General features: G+C 40.3%; 1 protein-coding gene across 1 annotated transcript in view; it reads left to right on the forward strand.

Moving 5' to 3' along the window:
* The window catches only part of Cntnap2 (contactin associated protein 2), a 1,917,858-nt gene that overhangs the window by 1,455,832 nt on the left and 436,964 nt on the right, over positions 1-25,062 (forward strand). Inside the window, exon 14 of the mRNA XM_063250667.1 lies at positions 2,413-2,569. Coding sequence (XP_063106737.1) covers positions 2,413-2,569 — 157 coding nt within the window. The remainder of the gene's footprint in view (positions 1-2,412; positions 2,570-25,062) is intronic.

Consider the following 25,062-nt stretch of genomic DNA (forward strand, 5'->3'; position numbering starts at 1 on the left):
TTGTGAGACATTGTCCAAAAAACTCAAAAAGGTTGAGGTTGGGGATGTAGTTGCATGTGGAGGCCCTCAATTCAGTCCTAGGGAAAGAAAAAGAGGAGAAAAGGAACCATCACATCTGGATTCCCTGACATCATCTCACAGAAATTTATCTAGTAACTTATTGTTGATCTTTTAAAACTCGAATCTGACTATAAGAATTCATTGTTTGCTTCAAATAGTTTAGTGTTTGCCCATGATTTTCAGGATGAGATTCTACTTTTTAAATTGGAGGAAAATGAGAATTTTCAAAAGAGAATTAAGCAGTGCAAAAATAACATCAGCTCTGGGAAAGGTATTTTGCGATGTGATCCTTACCGATACCTACTGTCAACTCTCCGCAGCCCCCTTCGACCCTGTGTGCCCACGTTCCTGCAGACACACTGTTCTGCCCTCTGCCAGAGTTTTGCCCTCTGTCTTTTTACCTTACTCCCTGCTCTCTTTGGATGGGAGTCTGTTGTGATTCAGATCTAGACTATTCCTCAAAAGTCTCATCTGTTCAGCAGCAAGGCTATTGGAAGATGACTAGATCATGAGATGCTGTAACCATCAGTGGATTGATCTGCTGATGAGTTCTTAGTTAATATGGTATTTAGAATCGGTACCTAATGAGAGAAGTTGTACCTTTGGGGGTTACATTTTCCTCCCTGGGTCATCTTTTCTCTTTCTTCTTCCTGACTTCTCTGAACTGCCCACTATTTATTGGGTCAGCAGCAGGGGAGCATGCAGGGACGTCCAGGGGACAGCTGAGGCAAAAGGTTTGATAGTGAGCAAGGCCTTGTGAAGACGGAGCAAAGACATTCCACGCAGTAAATGCGTGCTTGATGAGAGAACCCGTCTTATCTCTAAGGTTGGTAGTTGTTGCCTTGGAACTCTGAGTGAGATTTAGTGCTCCCTGTCGCAGGGTTATCTAGCTTCAGAGGTATCCCAGTGTCACTGGCCACTACACGCCTCTACCATGACAGCCAGCACGGGGGTTTTGTTTCTGCATGCCAGCCTCTGGCTCCTCAAGTGAGTCACTTAGACCTGGGACAGATGCATATGTTAATATACAAATCCAACTGATTAATTTTGAAGCCTGCTCACCACCACCTCAGCATGCTTTCCAATACAGCTTTCCTCCACCCTTCTGATATCCCTGCCCTGGCACCAGCTGATGATGGACTTAATCCCCCCAAACCATGGGCTGAATTAAGTCTGTCTTCAAGTTGGATTGTCATAGCAACAGGAAAGCTGCTAATGCAGAACACTTACCTCTCTCACAGTCCTATTCATCCAGAGCATGCCATTAAGGCTCTGAGACCCTTTACCACCTCTGAAAGTATTTTCTTACTGACCTCCTTTCCCTAGACAACTCTTCTCCATGTTCATAACACTTATTAAACTGTACTTTCAATCTGTATTTTCCATCTCCATCATTCTACTAGGTTTCTCATAATGTTTGACATATAATGGAACCCTAATGGGTATTTGATTGGATGAGTATATGAATGAACCAGTGAGTATTAGGCTAAATAACCAGGAAAGCAATGCACAAATTGGTTCCAGGATCCCTATAGGTACAAAAATAAATAAATAAAACTACATGTACCCAAGTCCTCACATAAAATAAATATTTATATATAACCTGTGCATCCTCAGCCTGTGGATGAAATTATCTTGAGATTACTTCTAACATCTAACATAAATGCTGTGGAAACAGTTGTTACATTATGGTGCTTAGGGAATAGCTCCAAGAAAAAAGGTTTGTAGACTTGTTCGGTACAGACATAATTATTTTTCAAATATTTGCAATTCATAGTTTGTTGATGCCGTGGATGTGGAGGCTTTTGATATGAAGGACCAACTATGTGGAGAGCTTTGTTCATTGTATTGTTACTCTTTTGGTGACTTCTGCTCACACTTCTGGTTTGGGAGCCAATCGGGCGAGTGACTGAAAGAATCTCTTAACTTTTCTAAACTATTTCTTTCTGCATAATATTAAGAGGTTATATGTAGAAACGATGGATGTCCACAGTTAGCTCTACTAGTCTATGGTCTCAGTGACCATCAGTTTGCTTAACTGTGTATCTTAGAGTCAAAACAAGGTAGCCTGGCTCCTATCTGGCTTTCAAATTTACTCCTAAATTACAGACGCTTGAATGTCAAAGTTTCTTCCAAGGAAAGAACTACATATATCAATAGAAAAACATGGATTTACCATTGCTTCAGATTTCTAAAAAAAAAAAAATCAATATTCATCTTATTGAACTAAATTTACTTTAAGTGCACTGCTCAGTGTCTCTGAGGACTGTGCCAGTTCTGGAGAAGGGGGAAGAGGCTGGCATGGCAATGACTATATCCAGGGGCCTTTCTGACCATGCTTTCTCCTCGCAGATGGGAGTCCTTATACTTGGTGGGTTGGCAAAGCCAACGAGAAGCACTACTACTGGGGAGGCTCAGAGCCCGGGATTCAGAAGTGCGCCTGTGGCATCGAGCGCAACTGTACAGACCCCAAATACTACTGCAACTGCGACGCGGACTACAAGCAGTGGTGAGTGCCCCTGACCAGCGCCCCTGCAAGTCAGACCACTAATTAACCCAACAGGAATGTTGCAAGATTGCTGAAAGAATGAGATAATAGGTTAGAAAGGTTTGGGACTAACCCAGTTGACAAATGTCAGGGACTACTGAAAAATATAAAAGCCACACAAGGTCATTGCAACAAGGGTATGCATTTAGGAAGAGATTTGACACATAATTGATGTGCTCATATTTTATTCAGTGAGGAAAATAATGAGCCATGTTGCTGACAGTGATTCGCATTATAAAATGTACCCTGCAACAATGGAGGGGTGGTTGGGGCAGGAAGCCTACCTGCAGATAGGGGAGCAGCCGTGGGAACCCATCCCCTCCTGCACCAAGGTCGCCTCCTTGTATGTCCAATTTGATTGCCTGGACCAAAAAAAAATTAATTTAAAAGAAAAGGTAGGGGGAAAATAAGAAAGAAAGGGGGGAAGTGGTTCTTTGCTCTTATCTCCAGCATGTGCTTCCCTGTCTTCTTTTCTTTCTTTTTTAAATTGTTCATAACCTTGTTACCAAGCAGTTTTAGAAAGATCTATTTTAGGTTGACTTCATCCCTCTGCTGGCTTTTGATCTGCTCACAGTGAATGACCAAGTCTGTGTCTCTCGCAGATAAAGATAAAATCACCTGTCATTCTCAGAGAAAGACAGATAGACAGAGCCAGGGGTTTAGGGAAGAGAATATAAACCAGAAGCACATTCCAGCCCTGCCTCCCCTTGATTTTAGGAGCCCAGAAAGACACTGCATGCTGTGAGTCTGCTCCCCACAGCTGCAGGAAGAAGAGCCAGAGTTCATATAACCACCCACTCACTCCCCTGCTCAGCTCACCCCTGTGTAACACCTCCTGCTGGGCGAAGCACAGGACAATCTCCTTCCACTCACTGCCCCAGACCTAACTCTAAGAACACGACATTGTATGATTTTTCTGGTAGGAGGTCCATTTACCACCCACGGGTCTTATGTCTTTTAGTTACTGAAACAAATTTCAAAGCTTATCTACCTAAGTGAATTATAGACTCTGTGTAATATGTGTGTAAAGTACCAGTAAATAGCTGTAATTACACTTTAATTGTGGTTGATTGTGGAGAGAAGATTGTGATATTTAATTTTAATTTATTTCTTTGAAAGAGGTATTTATTTCTCTGAATGAAGTATTTATGTACAAGAGGCTGCTAAACTATATGGGAAATGTTTGAATTTTTGAAGTTTTTACAGTAAAAGACACATTTCTGTTAGCCCCCCTTAGATACTCTGTGTCACATGAGCACACTTGTCCCCTCATTCCTTCCACTTTCTGAAGCAGTTCTGCAAGTTCTCTTTTAGGAGTGTCTTTATGAGGTACGATCAAAAATAAAGTATGTTGTTGGCGATCGCTGTCCAGCAAAAAGATCAATGAAAACACGAAGCTGTGTCTTCATCCATCTTGTTGAGTGGATCTGGCATCTTGCACCTCTGTATCTTCCCCTAAGTCAAAATGGCCATGAAAAGTAAACATTTTCACTCAAGTCAGGATATTGAGGCTGCTTGGACACCACAACTGAAGACACTTGTGAAAGAAGAATTCCAGATCTGCTTCAGAAAATGGCAAAATGGGTAGGAATAGTGCTTTTAAGGCAAGAGGTGGTATTCTGAGGGAGCTTAATTGCAATGTGTCTACCTCTGTGGGTGTAGATGTACTTGCCACACGAACACTGGGCCTCCGGGGATTGGAAGGGTGTCACTTTCAGGTTAATCATTCGTTCCTTCAGTCATTCTTTCCATCAGACATTTACTCAGCAAAACCTGACTGAACACTACATCCCATTCATTCCTCCCAACCTTGGGGATCAAACACTGAATGCAGGAATCTCTGGCTTGACTCATACTCTTGGTGTCTTTTTTGACCAGTGATGAGGCACCAACTAGTCTAGAAGGTTCTCTCTGATCTGGCCTTTTGTTCCACATCAATTCCTTCAGAAAAGTTGCCATTAGGCACAGCCTCCCTAACTAGAACAGGTGGAAACCTTGTCCCAAGGAGTCATTCGTCCAGATAACCCAGGTTCATGTCACCACCCTCATTACAGAGGAGTGCAGAGGTGACAGGAAGAGGATGACCGGGCACCAGCAGGTACCTCCAAGCAAAAATCATTTTGATCAGACATTGTACAGAGCGATGGTCCTTGTTCTCGAGGAGTTCAAGCACAAGTTGAAGGAAAATACATTCATGTGGACCACAGTATTTCCAGTGCCCTGAGTTAGATGGGCTCAGATAAGGGACCAATGAGAAGATATCTGCGTAGTCTTTGAAAAGCATCACAGCCTGATGGTATGGTAGAATCAGTGAAGCTGGGAATACTTCTGAGTTTTGAGAAATAATATCTATAAGAATTAACGATGCAAAAAGAAAGGAGAAGTGTAGGCAGACTCACTGTGAAACACCTCAGAGTAAGGCCATCTGCGGGCTCAGGACATGGTTTGAGGAGATAAACTGTGAGGCCAGCCTTAGAAATGCTTAGTTGGAGGTCCCCACCTAGTGTCTGTGCCTCAGAGAATCAGACAGCATCAGGAGTGAGAAGACAGGGGAGATGTGCAGACTATAGAAAAATGCACTTGTCTCTGAAACACTCCAAAACCTTCCTCTGGGCAGCTGTGACAAAACAGTAGCACCTCATAGACTCTGAAATGACAGAGTCTAGTGTCTGCTGAGCATCGGATATTAAGGTTTAATTGCAGCATTGGCATTTTGCAATAAATAAGAAGGTTTGGGATTCTAATCTAAGCACTAGGTCTCTAAAAGGTTCGCTGTTGCTGGCACAAGCACTCTGAGCAAAGAGCAAATTGAAAAGCATACTGAATCTGTAATAAATAGTTGTATTAAAATATCCTTCTTTATTTACCCCAAGAGAGCAAGCTTTTGGAGATGTCACACCAGCCCCTAGCATAGGCTTCCCCTACATGGGTGTTGTAAATATTTGGAGAAGTGGTATTGCTTCAGCAGCATCTTCCAAAGTGCTCAGGAACCAAGGAGCTTGAAGCTAAACAACTTCATGTCTAGATGTCTAAGTTCACAGATTCACCAGAGCCTTTTCCTTTACTTGCTTTTTATTTTTAAAACGGCATAGAACCCAGAGCCTTTGCACTGAACTATATTCCCAGCCCTGTTTAATTTTTTGTTTTTAAGTTTGAGACAGGGTCTTGCTAGTCACTAAGTTGCCCAAGCTGAGCTCAAACTTTCTGTCTTCCTGCCTCAGGTCCCTAAAGGCTTGTGATTTTCAGATATGCACCAGGAAGAGGTTTTAACCTCTCTGAAATTTAAGTTTGTTTTCTGTATAATAAAAATAAACCTTGGTTGGGATATTTCTGTGGGAATGAAATGGAATATAGAAAATGAAACATTCGGAAAGTTACAGAGTATGAAAGGCACAGTCATTTGCAATTCTTAATTGTGCAATTCTTCCCGCAGCTCTTAATGATTACAAATGAATCATAAGAAATGAAACCTGACTTTGGGGAATGCATCCCTTCATGCTCTTGACTTGCTGTGCGGTGGACCTCAACTAAATTCTGCTTCTCTGCCTGCCTGGTGTTATGGATTAGGGTGTAAGAGTGACTCGTGCATAAGCAGCTATCAAGGGACATTGTGCACCAGTCCCAGCCTGGTCATTGCTCAGAAAGAGGTGCCAGAGCCAGATGATGCGGAATGCATCAATCCAACCTGTCTCCCTCCCCACTGGGCAAGAGCAAAAGCCACTTTGTCAGTGGAGGAAATAGGCCCCAGGGTCCCAGCCAGTCTGGGGACAGGAGCCTGCTGGCCAGCATTGCCCAGGAGCCGACACAGCCCCTTCTGGCTAGGAGGTATGAGGGCCACCGACCTGAGAGCCCAGTGCCCCAAGACAGCTGCTGCTCGGTCCTTTTCAATGGCCTGAGAGGAGAGCTGAGCCCCTGCAGCCCAGAAAACCTCATGCACATGAAGCCACAATTGTTGGGACATAAGGTTAAGAATGATAGTTCCATCGACTCATCCTTTCAGACTGTCCAGTAAGAAAGCTCCTTTTTCTGATAATCTTCTCTCAATCACAATCACTTGAGCACAATGGCATGCAATCAGATGGGGCCAAAGTAGTCCCCTGCTATTCTCTCTCCACGGGACTGAACTCAGAGCATTGGACTTACATTTTCTCATCAGCATGATAGAGGCAGCCAACACTTGCCAAGTTATGTGAAGATACTGCCATAAATCCTTGTTTAAATTTAGACTAGGATGTTTTATTTCTATTACTGTTTGAATATTGGATAAGAACCCTAGCTAAGCTCATTACAAATCTCTTAGAATACAGATGCATGAATTGGGACCCAGGAAAAAAAACTAAATTACTTTCCAAAAATCACATTGGAAATAACAAAACAAAAGCCTGGAGACCCATATCTCCACACTTCCTGGTCATGGCTTTTCTATAATATCATGGTCAGTTTTCCCATCGTTTTATCTTTTGAACAATTTGTGAATCTAATGTTTTAAGTAGCTATTTGTAAATGTCACGTTTCAAGCTTCAACCACAGACCACAAGTGATATGTTGGTTTTTGTTTCTTTTAAGAACTCTAAAAGTTAAATTGAACACTTATTCTTATTTACTGTAGGAAAGTACATAAAAATGGAGCCTGGGTAAATAAGACTGTAGCTCGGGGCATGATTGGGTCTCACACTAAAGCTGCTGTGGGCAATGAATACTATAACCATCTCAATAATTGTCTGATTATCTATGCTGTGCAAAGTTTTGCACAGTTATTTCTGGGATTGAATGCAATTTAACATTTATGATTTACTATCCACAGCAATAGTCAATATTCCCACCTACTGTGCCAGAATCCTAATTAAGCGAGCCTTGGTCTCAGCTAAGTGGCCGCTGCTGGGTAATTCCGGGGCTCTTACAGCCTGACTCCATAAGCTAAATGATCACATCTGAAATTAGCAATTCCAAAACAAAATGATTGGTGAAGGAATGCCACTCACTGCTCGAGTGCCCTGTTCTCATTGTATTTCTCTCAGTGTTGAATTTCTGGACAGTTGTGTTCCAGCCAAGATGAGCACGGACATGGTGAGGAATAAGCAAGATGAGAAGCAATTAGGCCAGTCTCCGTGTTCCAATTAGTAATCTGTTCCCACCTCCCTGTTAGAAAGGCCTGTCAAATACTAACCAGTTGACCCCGTATGAATTAGTTTGTCTGTGGGGCTTTTTCATCTGGGGCCAGAAATAATCCATGACAATCTTTATGGAGCAGCAGAGAGAAGTTTACCAAAGAACTTCTTCAATATTTCAAAGCCAGAACGCATATTCAATCGGGTCAGTTCCCTGCCTGACAGCTAATTGCTAAGTGTCTTGAATATTGTTAAAAGGAAGCATTATACATTTTTCATTGTTTATAAATGATTTCTTCTAATCTTCTCAGTAACATTTCTCCATGAAGTTTTCAAAGTGACTTTAATTCAAAGTGAAATATTTATATGTGTGTCCTCACTGGCAATGTTGATCGAATAATCCTAGCAGGGGTTCACGGACTGCTGATTAAACACCAGGACTTTCTCTGAGTACTTAAATACATGGTTCCCCTTAAACCTTACCTTGACCCTAACAGGATGGCACTGTTTTATCCTCACTTTACTGATGGAAAATGAAGCTCTAGACAGGTTAACTTTTATCCTAAAGATACACAGCTAATGTGTAGTGGAGCAGAGATTCAAACACAAAACTGAATCCCAGGCTCTTGACATGAGACATATGCTCTGCACAAATTTTCAGTGTGCACACTATTAATAGCAGCATTTTTCCACTTTTTATAAAGCAAAACAAAAAATAACGTAAAAGTTACTATCTTAACCATTAGGATTGTACAGCCTAGCCATATTAATTTTTGCTCTGCAACTCTTTCCCCACCCATCATCAGACTGCCTTTCATCTGACAAGACACTGATTCTCCTGCCTACCAATCAGTGACTATGCATTGCTCTCTTCAGTCCCTGGCAAGCAGCATTCTACTTCCTGTGGCTGAGCTGAGCCACTGTAAGAACTTACGGTGAATAAAATTGTACAGTACTTGTCTGATGATGGGTACATTTTACTTGGCATAATGTCTTCAAGGTTCACCCACTTGGTGCCATGTGTAAGAATTTCTTTTTCAAGACTGACTAATGTTCCATGGTGTGGATGAGACAACATTTGCTCATCCATTCACCTATGCTTCCAGGCTTAGTGTCTGAGAATGATGTAGCTAAACACATAGGTGCATGATTTTTTATCACTGTGTTTTGCACATTTCTACCTTGCTTCTGACTTGGTTTTTACAAATTTCTTGTCTTCATTTTACATTAAAAGTAACCATTATCATGCATAGGTTCAAATTCGTGCTTAAAGGCAACCTAGTTTTAAATCCTAGCTCCATGGCTTGCTAGTTAATGACCTTCAGCAAGAGGTAAAAGTTTTCTGAACTTTCCTAAGCCACAAAATGGTAGAGAATACCTGTAGGATGTGACATAGTACCTAGAGTCAAAGCTGAAGAAGAAGCTACTGAAGTAGGTATAAAGGCACTCTTACATTTCACCGGAAGATGCTCAACAAAGCCACCATGCCTGGCTTGCATTCTCAGATGGCTGATCTCCAGTCACACTCTGGACACAAGTAGAGTTGTTGACCTGCCCTGCTGCCTCCAGTGTCCCCAAGCACCACCTCCAGGCTCTTTGCTCTGCCTTTCTGGGCTGACAGCCCTGTTCCACTTGTCATGCTGGCCGTGCTCTCTGACTCTGTGACTCTTGCTCCTCTTCCTGAGGGACAGGAGAAGCAGCAGAAACCAGACTGCAGCTCTTAGCAAGCCTGGGAAGAGGTTCAGGGCTAACAGGAGTGGGGTACAAATAAATCTGCTCCTGTTCCCTGCAGGAGCTGACCCAGGCCTGTGGCTCCTGAAATGTCCTGAAACTCCAGCTCTGCTCTTGCTAAGGTGGCTTCTGGGTAGCCCTAGGCAGCCCCAACCCCTGTGAGACCTCAGGAACAGGAAGTGTTTCCCTGGCCACAACCAGTCCTGCAGGAAGGACCTCCAAGGCTTAAGCAAGTCCACGATCAGAACAGCTGACCCCTTGATGAAGACATCTGCAGCTTCAGCCACAAAGGGCCGTGTCTCTCCTCACTTCTGTGCCCTCAGCAGTGGCTGCCATCAGTCAGTGTCAGAGTAGATGACACCCTCATAGGACTCCAGTGTTCCCCAATGTGTGTAGTGAAAGTATCAGTGTAGATTTATTTTATAAGCTTTCCTCGGGAGAGAGGAAAAGGTAAAGTCCTCAAATTTCTCCTTCTAAAGTGTTTCCTGCAGGAAATAAGCTGGAAAAAAATACAGCCACATGGACCTGCAATAAAGATTAGTTTTGGGGGACAGGGCAGTTTGAAGATTCATGAATAGGAAGGGGACACTGTCTAATACTACAGGGATAATGTCTTGCTAAATGTACATTATGAACAGAAAAATATTTCACAAAGAATATAAACCTCTAATTTCTGAGGCTGAACTCAAAAGCACTTTTCAGGTATTTGTCTGAGATATTCACAAATGCAAAATTACAAAAGTGATCTCCAGTGAGGTGGAGACACCACCCCTGTGACACTTCCAAAAATCATTGCCAATACTTACATCTGCTCCCCATCCGCTAAACAAACAAAGTTTTCATAGCTTCAGATTTTCAGACCCAACGATAGGCTACTGAATGAAGGAAAAGAAGTGGAAGACACACAGACCACAGATGTTTGAAGAGAATCTCATTAAAGCCAGGTGTGATGGTACACGCTTGTAATCTCAGCACTCTGGGAAGCTGAGGCAGGAGGATCACAAGTTCAAGCTGCAGCATTAGACAACAAAATAGTATTCGGTTGTTACTTTAAGAAAAAGTAGACAGGAGAACATTTTTCAGCAACAATAAACCCCAAACAGTAACTCTCTTATTGGTTCTATGAGCCCCAATGTTGGAAGGTATTTCTTTGGCCCGGGGAGGATTCCTTCACTATTTCACATGAGGAATCTGACAACATTCACTTCATTAACTTTGAACCACATAGAAAGCAGAAGCTTTTTTAACTTTAGTGGAACTTTTTTTTTTGTATTTTTAGAAAATTGGGGAATCCTGCTTATGATGCAATCATTTTACATCCCAAAATATGCTCTGAGGTCTTAAGCATGCATTTTAAAGTAATATAATACTATAGGGAATGTTGAAATTAATGATGTCACAGTTATCTAAATTGTCAAGACTATAGCCAAACTGGTTGCTAAACTAACCAAAACAATAGTTGATATTCAAATTAATTCAAATACACAGGTGCAGACATGTATATAAAACATTAACTGGGCAGCCATCCACAGCCTTCCCTTTTAGATACATAAATGGAGGTGTACTTTTGCTCTAACCAAGGCCACTTTCATTAAGTCAAACTTTGTTGGAGGCAGAAATGGAAAAGAAACTAATTTTTAACTGTAATAGTGTGGGTTCCAGTAGCCAGGCAGGGCACAAGAAGTTTTAGAAACAGTGGCTGTCCTAGTGATTTTCTTCATCACTGGGATGCAGTAGCAGACACCTATAGTCTAAAAGAGAAGTTTATTTGGCTCACAGTGTGTGTAGGTTTCAGTCCATAGTCATCTGGCTCCAAGACAGAGCAGCATGGTAGAGGGTCCTGGTAGAGACAGCTGCATGTGGCATCGTGCACAAGAATCAGAGGGAAGGGAAGATCTGAGGAGGGAGATAAATCCTTCCAGGTCATGCCCCCAGTGACTGCCTCCTTCACTAAGACCACGTTTAGCTATAAACGCATCAGTGGACTAACGCACTGATGAGTTTCACACTTCCATGATCCAATCTCTTCCCAAAGCCCCATCTTTGAGCATAGGAGGATTCAAAGGTGCTAGTTAGATATAAATCATGACCACAGCCAGGTCGCAGTGCGGTAGAGTTTATACTTATTTTACTGGTGTTTACTGGGCTGGTTTAATCCACCCTAGAGCTTCCTCTCAAAAGAACATTCCTAGCCAGGAGTGATGGTGCATGCCTGTGATTGCATCACTCTGGTAGACGGAGACGGAATTACAAACTCAAGCCTGACTCAGGTAATTTTGTTTAGCAAGAGCTTATTTCAATATATAAAAAATAATAATAATACTAATCCATAGGCACAGTGATGCACACCTGTAATTCAACACCCAGTAAGCTGAGGCAAGAGGAATCCTACAAGTTCAAGGCCAGCCTGGGCTCCATAGTGAATTCAAGATCAGCCTGGACTCTGTAGCAAGATCCTATCTCAAAAACAAAATTATAGATAAACAGATGGTAGGTGATGGCTCTGGGTTAAATTTCCAGTATAGAATGAAAGAGAAGGAGAAGGAGAAAAGGACAGAGGGAGATAGGGGAGAAGGAGGAAAGAAAGGGAAAAATAATATTCCTAGCAAATCTAAAGAGCTAACCCTTTAGAAAGATATGTCTTTATTTTGCGGGGAGCAGGGTAGAGTTACCAGGAATCAAACTCAGGATCTTGCGCTTGCCAGGCAGGTGCTTGTGCTGCTGAACTATACCCTCAGCCCCCAGATATGTGTCTTTAATAAATGGATTGAGATTAGAAGCCTCAGGCATGGGTTCTGGTCTTCTTTCCTGGGGATTCACCCTGGGATATGCACTAGGATACACCAGCCAGGCTCATCCAGGCTAGAACTGCATCCCTCGGGTCTCACAGCTGCTTCTAACACCTCTGCAGCTCTGTGAGTTCAAAGATCTATTGGCAATAAGAATAAAGAACTGTCTCTCTTCATTTCCAGAAGCATAAAGATGATATATTATACACTGTCTCTCGTATGTTTCGGTGCCAACCTGTGAGGCACAGCACAGAACCGGGGTGACACCTTATGGATTGTACCATGACTGTGAGGTAATTAGGCACCGGAAAAGATGTCAGCAGAGTGTCAATATGGTTTGACCACTGCCCCCAAATAATATCGATGACAGGAAGAGAAGGAGATTAATCAGGTGTGAGCCTGTCAGATCCTCAGAAGAGGCTGTGGCTTCAGAAATAGATCCAGCCTGCTAACAGGGTTTTAAATGGACTTGAATAGAACAGATTATTTAGTCCCCTTAAGAAAAACAGAGAGCCAAGGGAGTTGCTGAGAAAGTGTGATTTATCGTATTTTCCAAAAATCAAAATGCCCTGCCCCACAAAGTCAACCGTGCAAGAAGGGTCGGATTAAAAGCCAGGCATGTGAGATACCCAGAAAGGAAGCAGCTTTGACATATGTCACAATGGTGGCCAGGGCCACGCAGCCCATTCGTCTGTTTGTTTTATTCTGTGTTCCCTGGGGAGTTTAAAGCTCTGCCATCTCAAATCCAGCCTCACACTTTCCCCCAGGCCACCAGCAGCTCTTCCTGCTGTTCCCTTGATATAGTAGCAGTCCTGATCCTCGCAGCTGCCCAGGTGTAGAACCCCATTTGCTCACAGGCTCCCCGTGGTGGGGGGATCCACTTCACCTCCTGCTGCGACAGCCTCCTTCCCTTGCTGTCAGCATTGGTGGCCAGGAATGGGGCCCAGGCAGCCTCCTAAACAACTTTCTTCTTTTCTTGAGTCTCTGGGGAGATCTGTTTTTGAAGATCACCATGAGAGTTCAAACCACTACTGATCATCCAGCCCTGCCTCAGAGAGAATTAAATCAAAATCTCTGTGGATCATTTCTGATCACCCTTGGTTTTGCAAACCCTTGAGGTTGCAAGAGTGTAGTAAGGTCAAAAAATCACTGAGCTGAGGTAAGATTGAGTTGTATAGAGTAGAAAAGTAAAAAATAAATAGAGTCTTTAAGCATCATGAATCTAATTTCCCTGTTATATAAAAGAACCCATCTGTTCTTCAAGTTTAATGTCATTCTCAGAGCTCAACATGGCTTCTGTGGCTCCAGCCATCACATTTCTATCCTGCGTAAGATAGAAAAGGGAGGAAAAGAGGATACACCCTCTTCCTGAAGACAATTTTCAAGCACCACTTCAGCTTGCAGACCACTTGCTGGAACTTAGGATCAAGGACTGCGATAGCTGGATTGGCCTTTGAGTAGGCATGAGTATACTTCGGTGAAAATTAAGGCCTCCAACACCAGTTAAGAAGGGAATGAGCATTAAGAGGCAGCTGACAGCCTCTGTCTCAAAGACTTTGAAAGTCTGACTGTGGACTGAAGCCTCTAAAAACTGTGAACTACAGTAAGCCTTTCCTCCTTTAACTCTGGGCATCAGCCTCTTTGTCCCAGAAATGAGAAAAGCAATTCATACACCTGGGTATCTGTCTTCTCTCCCAGTCTCCAGGCGCTGGTCACCAAGCCCACGTCTCATGTGTATTTGCAAATATTTTGTGACAAAGCAGCTTCAATGACTTCTTGTGATGTGAATTAAATACACAGCCCTTTCTCATTCTGGATTTCTGTTCTTTTTTGTGTGTTTATAAACTTTTCTTTTGGTCATGAGTCTCTGCCTAGGATATGTGGCTGCCTGTTTTCACCTGTGACCACATCTCTAGCGCATCCCTGGTCAACTGCAGGCAGAGATTTTGTAAATTTAGAAACATTCATTTGTACACTAGTCCTGCAGCCACTATCAGTCCCTGCTGAGGACCCAGCACCAGGCTGGACTTTCTAGGGGCCTTGGAAAAGTCAGACAAAAAACACATTTTCTGGATTCCACCAACATTGAAATCTACACACTTCTTGTCTTTGTTTAATAGAAAAGCAGGGGAATTATTAAATTACAAGGACTTTATCCATTTTCTAATTTTCATTGCAACTAGTGAACTAAAGAGTGGTGTTGTGGACACGACCACATTTCCAACCTTCATCAACTCATTTTGTGGAAGATACCATCCGCCTGCATCCTACGCTGTTCTTAACCTGGCCTCTGTCTACCCTTAATCTAACTTTAGGAAAGTATGTAAAAGTCTTCATGATCTGGAGTGATCCAGACAGCCTGTTAGCAGAGAGGTCTCATTGCAAGGATGGTGCCTGGAAAATTACAAACACTATTACTTTCTAGTATTATTATTATTTGAGAGATTGTTTTTTTCTAGTTCATTACATTGCGTGGAAACTACATGGTTTTTCTAGTTCTAGTTGCGTGGGCCTTGCTGCGGTAGTCAATTAGAGAATTTTCTACATTCATCATTTCCTTCATTCTCTTACCCATTATTCACCAACTTCCTGCTATGCAGAATCATGACAATAAAAGATAAATGCCAGGGGCCGGGGATTTAGCTCAGCAGCACTAGCTTCTGCCTGTCAAACACAAGATCACAAGTTTGATCCCTGATACCAAAAAATACAAAAAGAAAAATAAATGCCACCTCAGATCTGGAATGACTTGGAGAAAGTGCTGAGCTTTTCTTACTTTGGTTTCCTCATCTTTAAAATGAGAATCACTTCTTACTATCGATCCATAGAGTTTAGTAAAGATTCGCATTTTATGGAGGTAGGGGCATTAATTTCCTAGACTTTGCATTCTAGGACTTTGTAAACCTAATAATGAGTGAACTGTGATTCAAATAGACAAGGAAGAAAGCAAATCTATTGGGCAACCATTTGTAGAGTACTCAGTCTGCACAAAAACCAAGAATCACAGCAGGAGGAAAGCTCAATGATAAGAACAGTGTAACACCAAGACAGCGGGTGATATTCCACAGTGTGTACTTTGCAAATGAAAGAGAAAGTGTAAACAGTTCTCAGAACCCTCATGAAAATTGTTAAGAATGATTCCGTCAAATTCCAATTAGCCACAGACAAATTATCCCCATTATACACTGTAATAGTCTGCATTTCTGGTGTAGAAAGCTTACAATGGTCATATTTAATCCTGGTTACATTTTAAATGTGTTTGCCAATGCAAATTACAAATATCAAAAGTAAAATGGAGACAAAAAGAAAATAAATTAAGACATGTTGAGAAAAAGAAAGACAATAACACAAAACAGCCCATCTTTCTTAAGAGCAGCCTTCATGTTTCTAAGGCTATGCATTTGTTTTGTGCTCACTGTGCAGCAATCCACCCATCATTTAAAGCCAGCACTGAGGGAAATCTGTCATGGACCCCAACATGGCAGCCTTCTGAAGCCAGGCCAAAGCTTCAAGGGTACCCCCAAGCTTCGCCCTGCTTCAAACAGGTGACTCAGGTTGCCTTGTGTTCTGTAGAGAAGCTGATAGTTTTTCAGGAGCTGTCTACTATGTGTGAGTAGGAAGTCATCTCTGGAGGACTCTTCTGACATGCAAATGGAAGATTCTTATTTCCCCATGGCGAGTTATTTCCTATCTTGGGTCCATTTACCTTTGGTCTTGGCCAACAGACTCAGGCTGCCGAGTCTAAAAAGCCACTGAAACTACCCACAGTACTTTTCTGTGACTATGAATCCATTGCACTTCAAGGAATCATTCAGGCCGTATTCACTTCTATTAATTCGCTCAAGAGTTTATGCAAAAGCAGAAAAACAGGCTCAAGATGATTCTGAGGTGTTAGTGGGAAAAGTGAATGGCACTGATCTGTTTGTGCTGCTGTTACCTAATGCCACAGCCTAGGTAACTCATTCAGAATTATTTCTCACAGCTCTTGGGAAAGTCTGAAGTCATGGTTCCACTTTTCTGTAAGAGTCCAATCTCTGCTTCCAAGATGAACTCATGAATGCTATGTTCTCCAGGGGTGGGGAGGGGAGTGCTGTGTCTTCGTTTAGCAGGAGGCAGAAGTACAAGAGGCCTGAACACTGTGTGAACACTGTTGGCAAGGGCCTCACTCCATTCATAAGGGGAGAAGCCCTCAAGGCCTAATCACTTCTTAAACATCCCACCTCTCACTGCTAAACATTGGCTGTTAAGTTTCTATACCCTAATTTTGGAAGGGACACATTTAATCCACAACAGATGCAAAAGCTGTCTTCCTTCTAGTAATTATTCCATGCTCAGTGAAAGGCATCAATGTGATGACACAATGGAGCCACAAGATGTCTTCATGTCTAGATCAGGAGTTCAGGGAAACCATCAGTGAGACTACATCTCTGTGTAACCTTTGTGGTTTGTAGTTCTTTGTTATAGCAGCTGAAGGAAACTCATATATTTGGAGATGGACATTTGCCTCTGCCTGCACATCCCGAATGTGTTTCTTATCTCGGACACATGTGCTTTCATCTCGGACAGCTTTGGGAATTGGCTGAGGGTTTACCCAATGCCAGGTACCAGTCTCAGCACTTCATCTCTATCTCTTTATGTAATTTGGCCAATGACCTTGTAAAGTCGAATCCTATAAGTAAGTAAAACCCAGGCTTGGAGAAGCTGAGTTACTTGACCAAGCCCATACAGCCAAGCATGAGTGATCCTTATATACTGAGGCAATCTGATGCCATTAGGTGGTACTTCCTGGAGAGAAAGGGGAGCTGATGAGATGGTTAGAGCTAAAAATAAGCAGGAAAGATGTACTATAGAAGACAGCAAGAAAGATAAAAAAAAGAAAACCCAACCTACGCATATCCTTGGGCAGAGAATAAGAACTGAGCTGTGCACAGAATAGGCAAAGGGTAAATTACCAATGCTCAAGAAGTAGAAGCTGTGTAGAACTTGAGACTGATGCAAAGAAGTCTTCAGTAGAGTGGAAGAATATGTTAAACTTCATCCTTCAAGGCCAAACTGTTATTAAATTCAGATATATAATGTACTATCACTGTGATCTTCAATGTGCCACAATTATTTTCATGATTGTAAAAATTCTGATGATGGTCTAGAGGCTACCTTTTTGGAACCATGGACTGGTTTCATGAGACACATTTTTTCCAAGGACAGGGCCTGGGGTTGCTTTGGGGATGGTACAAGGGCAATTCATAGAGCGTGGACTTCACTTCTGCTCTTATTATTATGTTGTAATATATAACAACATAATCATACAACTCATGTAAAGAGACTGTCCCACTTTGGGGTGGTGGGAGATAGTCACATCTGGAGTGTGCCATCTATCTCCAGCCTGCTCCTTAATGTCTCTTTTCCGCTGTCACTGTAGAATATTCTGCTTCACAATGATAGAATGATGGAAATGGAAGCAGGTTTTTCAGTGCTTTTATGGCAGTCTTAGAATATTCTGCCTTAGCTTGAATCTAAAGTTTACAGAGATTCAAAGGTGTCTCAGTATTTGTAAAACCACTGTCATTTGCCATTTCAAGCAGTTGATCTTCATCTGTTCTAACATGGACAAAGTCAGTTCATTGGGCTTAATCACAAATGCATTGCAGATCCATTCTTTCCCCATTAAGGTTCTTTCCTTTGTTTGTTTTGGTTTTGTGCAAATAGATGGGTTGAGGGCAGAGGAATAATGCTCAAATGCCTCTAAAAGCAAAAATATGTGATCATGCACCAGCAGAAGGAAGCCCTTGATTCAGTTTCTTTCAAAATCTCTGCTAAAGTTTGAAACATGTCAAAAATTCCAGGATTATTCTATCACCTCTATAATTCCAGCTTGGCTTTGATGCACCCACTTTATCTGCTGACTTGAACACACTTGTCATTCTCCCCTCTGAAGTAAAAGATTGAATTCACTGGGCAGGTTGAATACATCACACAAGAACCTTTTGAGTAGGGGTATATAGCTCAGCCACACAGCACCTACCTGGCAAGTGCAAGGCCATGAGTTCAATTCCTGGTACTATTAAAAAGAAAAAAAAGTTTAATGACCCATTCTGAAACATGCTGCCAGTACTGACAATTTTTATATGAAAACAAATATCTGGCATAGCTTCTGTAATTCACATTGTCCAGTGACTACTTTAGACAGCCATCTCATTTGTGTGTATAACAGAAGTAATGTGTACTCTGCACCATCTCCTCTCAAAGCTGTATGAATTAGGGTGTGAACATTAATGTGGCTAATAACTTTAATCGCATCTTACAAAACATCATTTTGTTCAGGTAACATTTTTCAGCTGCCCAATATTTCTCTATGAGTGACAAAGTGCTTAGACTCAATTCAGCAGCAACAATCTTATCTCAGTATGAAGCCAGAAAGCCATCCAGATGTGACAGCCACTCTCTCTACCTACACAAAATGACCAATTCAGTTTCCGTTAAGTGTAATCATTCAAAGACTTGAATATTCCTGCAGCTGTGGTATTGATTTGCAATGAAAGTCCATGTGACATATCCTCATGCATGCACAAAACCCCAAAATTTATACCATACAAAAACCAGCATTGTTGCCAGTTATCAACATTGGTACACTTGTCAACCTGGGTTGCCAACCAAGGTGACTCGCTAATCTTCTGTAACAATTGTGCCTCAGTATCCTCTGCTATTTCATCAATTCATCTATTTATGGTCCTAACTAAATGGGAAGTACATACCAACTTTTAAAAAGTATCCTGTCCCAAAGGTTCACAACAAACGTCCTTGACAGCAGGCAGGATCAGCTCTTCACCAGTAGTAAAGGGCCTCTTAATGTTAGCAATGCAATCAGGTATTAAGAATGATGCTCTCCCGGTGCAGACACATTTGATGAAGTGGTGACCTTCAACGATTGCTTCTATTCTTTGTGTTCATGTTGTTTTCTTCCTCTTGAAAAGTTCTAAGTACTTCTCTTTTAATGTAAGGTGAGTGGTGAGGCAGTTTTGAAAGCTTCATGGTTTTACTGGTATTCCATCACCATATTATACAAAATAGACTCAACAATGTGAGCCACTTGTTGCAATAAGCCTATAATTTAAGCAGGACCCTTGATATTTTCTTTTAAATGTGGCTTTCTTTGTGTTGGAAAACTTAGGGCTATTTTCTGGTTCATCCTTGGAGCTTTCTCCCTTTTTCAAAACAGCTCTCCTGTGATGTTTGTTTTTGTACTTATTTTGGTTAGGGTTAACTTGTGGACTTAACCAGAATTGTGGCTGGGTCACATGTGTGGTGTATAAAAGAAGTAGATTGAAGAGATACATAAAATAATGGTCAGACCATATACAGACAGAAATAAGAGTCCAATTATGATTTATAGCCAGCTGCCAAATGCAGCTTCACGGCCACTTTCCACTCACTGTTAGGGTTTTGAGATGAGTCTGCCAGCAACTGATTTAGTATGGCCTCTGTGTGGTCAAATCTCTCTGCTAATGTTAGTCTATATTTGCAGCCACTCCCCAACTCTAGCATCACTGCCTCAGTTACAACTCAGTTCATCAGACATTAGATTTGCATAAGGAACCCAGGACCTAAATCTCTCACATGAGTAGTTCACAATAGGCATCACACTCCTATGAGAGTCCTCCTGCCTGTTAGAACCTGTGCTTCCAGACTCCAGGCAGGAGGACTGGGGACCCCTGTCACATGGAACAGTTTTACTGCCTCTCCAGTCCTCTGCACTCACCTGCTCATCCTTCTTCCTCCAATCCCTGGCAACCACCAGTCTTTTTACCTTGTGCACAGTTTTGCCTTTTCTAGAGTGTGAGACAGTTGGAATTATAGAGTACCCGGCCCTTTCAGATTGAGTAAATGTTAAATTAATGACGAGTACAGTGGTAAGTGGTACATGGAAAACTTTAGAGATGATGAGAATGTAGAAATAAACACTTCATTATCTTCTACTTGGAATTTGTCTAAATCTGATACAAATGTTCCTTGAACTGATTAGAGGTTCTTTCAATGGAATCTTAGCTGTAAATCCAACAGGAGGGGGAGATTAAGATGGAGAATTTAAGGCTGAAGGCAAGGAAAGACTGGGGGAGCCCCACCAGCCCATCCTTCTTTCCACACTACCTCCTCACCAGGGCACTGCAAAGACCTTTCTAGGTCCCAGAGCTTCGTGAGGCATGAAAAGCCCAGTTTGCAGAGGTTAGGGCTTCAAAAATATGGTGAATTCATAATAGGAATATGATGAAAATACCCTTTCTTCCATTAAAATACAGAAAGAAACCCATAAAATTATCAAATTTTATCTGATCTTTTTGATTTATGCCTTTTAATCCTTTAGCACATGTTTCTTTGAGTTTGTTCAAGATCTGATATTTATAGACCAAGATTATTAATAATAGTCAAAGCATGAAGAAAATGAATGTCAGCATTTTTTTACATTGTTGAACATGTCAGATCACTAGGATCTACATGAAATTCTAGCTTCTTCAAATTAAAATTAAAATTTGATTGCCCAGTGTGAAAATTATCCCTCACAGGAAGTCTCCATAATCTTTACACTAAGCTTTATCCTATGAACATTTAGGAATAAATGTTAACAAATAAGAAAACAGAAAAGATTTTATAATGAAAAATGGAGTACATAGTAGAAATCTACCTGAAAGAAAGATATGTTTTAAAAATATTTTATTGATTTGAAATTTATATAACATGACATGGGTTTTTCATTATTAAGACAGGTTGACATATTGAAAAGTAGTTTTAATGATTTGGAGATATATGAAGACTATATTTCCTCTCTAATTTGAATTATTTATAATCTCATAATTACACAGAATAAAACTGAATTACTAATAAATGCCAGAGAAACCAATTTAAATTGACATTCAATTTCAAAGTCAGCTCCTAGATAATCACAGCAGATTTTTCAAGTCTTAGTATTTACCACATAAGACAACAAAGCAACTACATATATTACAAAGGCTAGACAAAACTCCTTCAAAATTGAACAGAAAATATATTTCTTGCGTTTCATTTTAAATTGATAAAGAAAAAGATTTTTTTTTAATTTTCACATCTTGAAGATAATTTTCTCAAGCAAGGTAGAAAATGTTTCTTTCCCTGAAGTTATTAGTTTGAATTTTTATACATTTATATATGTATAGTGAATTTTATTTATATATATATAATATAGTGAATTTTATTTATATATAATTTATATATGTATAGTGAATATATACATATTTGTATGTATAGTGAAGAGTTGATACATCTAGATATTGTATCTTAATTACTTTTTCATCTCCTACCTGTCCCACACCTCCCTGATCCTTCCACCTCTTGCTTCCCTTTCCATTTGCAAAAGCTCTATTTCCATTTTGTTCCTTCAGTTCTTTTTTTCCCATCCCATTTCCCTCTCTACTCCCAGTTTTTGTCCTGAGGACCACACCTTGCCTCTGTCTTACATCTCACATCCCTGGGAAGCAGTTGCTTCCTGCAACACTAAGAAAATCTCTGAAGGTCTGTTAGATTGAAATACCTCTAGGTATCAGTAGCTAACTAGAATTTTAAAAAAGAAATGTGACTTAATGTAGGCCTTTAGATAAAGGAATAACTATCTATTTCAGAATAAGTCGAATTTAGGTTTCAAAGAATTGGCAGCTAAATATTTACTAATAAATTCACCAAAATCATCACTGTCTTAAAATACACTTCTAAACGAAATATATTAGTTTGCATATATGCAGTATCTTCAGAATTTTATGAATTAAGTTACATTTCACTAATAAATTTTGAGTATTTGAAATCAGCCCAGAAAAGTCTTCATAATTCAGAAATAACCCGAGTCCTTCCTGGGTGACTTTTTTCTCTGACAAGTTGGAAAAATGCAAACGTGGCTGGTTGAGAACGTTGTTGAAAAGTTGTATAGTGGCCGAGAGCTTGACTTTGTGGTCTTGTTGCCTTGCAGATTGTTAAATGTGTACACTTGGGAAAATTACATGACTCTTGTACGCCTCAGTTTCTCAATGTGGAAAATGGGGAAGTATAAAGTAGGAGTGAGAAAGAAGGTCCTATGCCAGGAACAGTTCTTCCTCTTCCGAGCCATGCTGAGGATTAGGTAAAGTAAGGCTTAAGGAACAGAGCTGGGCACCATGAGTTAATCTTGTTTCTCTTCATGGATGGTGCTATGTTGCAGGGGCGTCCCTCCAGATTCATTCAAAAGTTACAATGTTAATAGTAATGGGAAGTGAGAGCTTTGGGAGGTGATTGGGATCAGATGAAGTAACGAGGATGGGAACCATGATTGAATTGGTGGCTTTAGAAAAAGTGGAAGAGGGCCCACAGCTGCTATGTTTGTTCGGCCTCTCCATGTGATGCCCTCCACTTGCTGTGACCCTGAAAAGTGGTTTTTACCAGATGCCAGCATGAGGTATCAGAATTACGAGCTGAATAAACCTCTATTCTTTATAAATTACCCAATCTGTACATACAGGTACAGCCACAGAAAACAAAGTAATATAGGTAATATATTGTTTTCATTCATCTGTTAGAGAAAATCTGAAGCTATGCGATATCTTTATGAGAACTATTAAGACATCCTTGGCTGTGGGTAAAGTAGTAGAAAAGATCTATGAACTATAGCGAGCATGAGACAAGATGCATCTTTGTAGCTTGTTGTAAACTATGTTCAATGTGGTAGTCTACTATTTGTGTTCTTCTTCCTGGTCTACCTCGTTATGTGCTGAGTTTTGAGAGAGTCCTGGAAACCACTTCCTGTAACATGTTTTCTCTAGAAAATGTCACATAGAATTGTGTTAACCTATAAAACATTATATTAGGTGATGTGTATATGTACTGGGCTCTTTCCTGATTGATTATGTGTATCCATGGAGGTACAGTAGGCAAAGTAGCCATGACCAGCTTGGGATGTATTTATTCTGATACATGGAATAAGTAAGATATAATAAAGATGTCATCTGCATGGGTATTTAAGGACTAATTTGACCTTAAATGGGTGGCACACTGCACAGACATGGAGACAGGCTCACCCCAATTCTGCACAGTCCCACAGTGCCCAGGAGCCATTGAATGCTGGCTCTTCTAGGCTATCAACCTACCACTCGGGATAATAAAATAACAGCACTATTGGGAAGTAATACCTTCTAAATGAGGCTTAAATATGTGGAGTCCCAGCTTCAAAATACACTATATTATACAGGTATAATCACTCAGAAAGATATGCAGATATTATTTAATAAATGCTGGTGTTTTCAAATAGCACATTAGAATTCATCCTCTAAATATTAACTTCCATTAAGTGTTCAAAATACATGTTCCAAATACAAGCATGCCAAAAATGAAACTATTGTAATTTTTAAAAATCTGAGTACTCACTTTTATATAAACTCTATAGTAGCCATAATGAAAATAAAAGAATCAGAATGTATCACGATGGAAACAATTAATGAAGTAAAAATGAATGTAGCAAAAGAGGATAGAGATACAAAATATCTATAACACAGACAAAAAGCAATAGATAGCAATAGTAAAGCTTTTTCTATGATAAATACTTTAAATATTCACATAAATCAAAATTGCCCAATCAGAAGGTATAGAATAAAATACAAAATCCAATTATGTTTTATACTAAAGATTTACTTTAGATGAATATACATAACTAAAAGTGACTGATAGATAAATAAACACATAGAATATATATAGAGAATATATATATATATTTAAAGAGAGAGAGAGAGAGAGACAGAGAGAGACAGAGAGAGAGAGAATATAGTGACTAAAAGGAACCTGTATAAGTTGAAATGATAGGAAGATTCTTAACGGGGAAAGTATAATATCTCAAGGAAAATGAGGAAAAAGAAAAAGGAAGGGAGAAATATAAAATTATATAAACACACAGTATAGCTAAGATGATTGGGCTACAAATTCTATAAGTCCTTGGAACAAAATAGTTAAAATTCTTAGGATTGGAACAATTGTGTATATTATGGTATAGTAATGTGAGGAACTTTTGAAGATCAGTATGTAAAATAACAACCCTAGTCATGCTCATACCACCTTGTTTTAAAGGCCTGTATTGTCATTGTTCTGGGCTTTTTGCTATTGTTGTTTATATGTCTTTTTTGTGTCATGTTTTTCTAGGAATTTGTTTTGTTTTGTCTTGTTTCTCCCTCTAATACAGCAAGGATACGTATACATGTAGAGACTCATGCATGCGTAGAGCTTCTAAACAGTTTATGAGAATGGATTATATAATGCATGATGAAATGAACAGCTACTTTGAAGAAAAAGAGACAGTAAGGTATCCAGTGCTGATTCTGTAGTGTCATAATGTGAAATTCAACAATACTATTATTCTTTGTTCAGAGTGATTTTAGTCTGTTTTGTTTTGTTTAATTTCAACATACGTGAAGGTATGGACAGCTATTTTGAAGAGAATGAGAGACATTATGGCAGCCATTGTTGACTTCCCTATTGTTTGGTCTTGAAGATTTAAAATGCCTTCATCATCCTGTTCTGATCAATCTTACACTATTTTGTTTTGTATGAATTCATTGTATGCAAAGATATGACAACTATTTGGAAGAAAACAAGAGACAATGTGATAAACAGTGAAAATCTCCAGTTGTCTTGCTTTGAAATCTATGTCTCTTATACTGTTTTCTTATGATCTATTTTGTTCTGTTTAATTTTACCCCCTTTAAAATAAAATTTAAAAAAAGAAACCATATATAAATATACCCATTTTAGGTAAAACAAAGTTTAGGTCAAACACTGTACCAGGAGA

This window comes from Cavia porcellus, unplaced genomic scaffold (assembly GCF_034190915.1).
Source record: "Cavia porcellus strain 051 isolate PalLab524CR breed Dunkin Hartley unplaced genomic scaffold, mCavPor4.1 scaffold_6, whole genome shotgun sequence".
In the NCBI taxonomy this organism is placed as follows: Eukaryota; Metazoa; Chordata; class Mammalia; order Rodentia; family Caviidae; genus Cavia; species Cavia porcellus.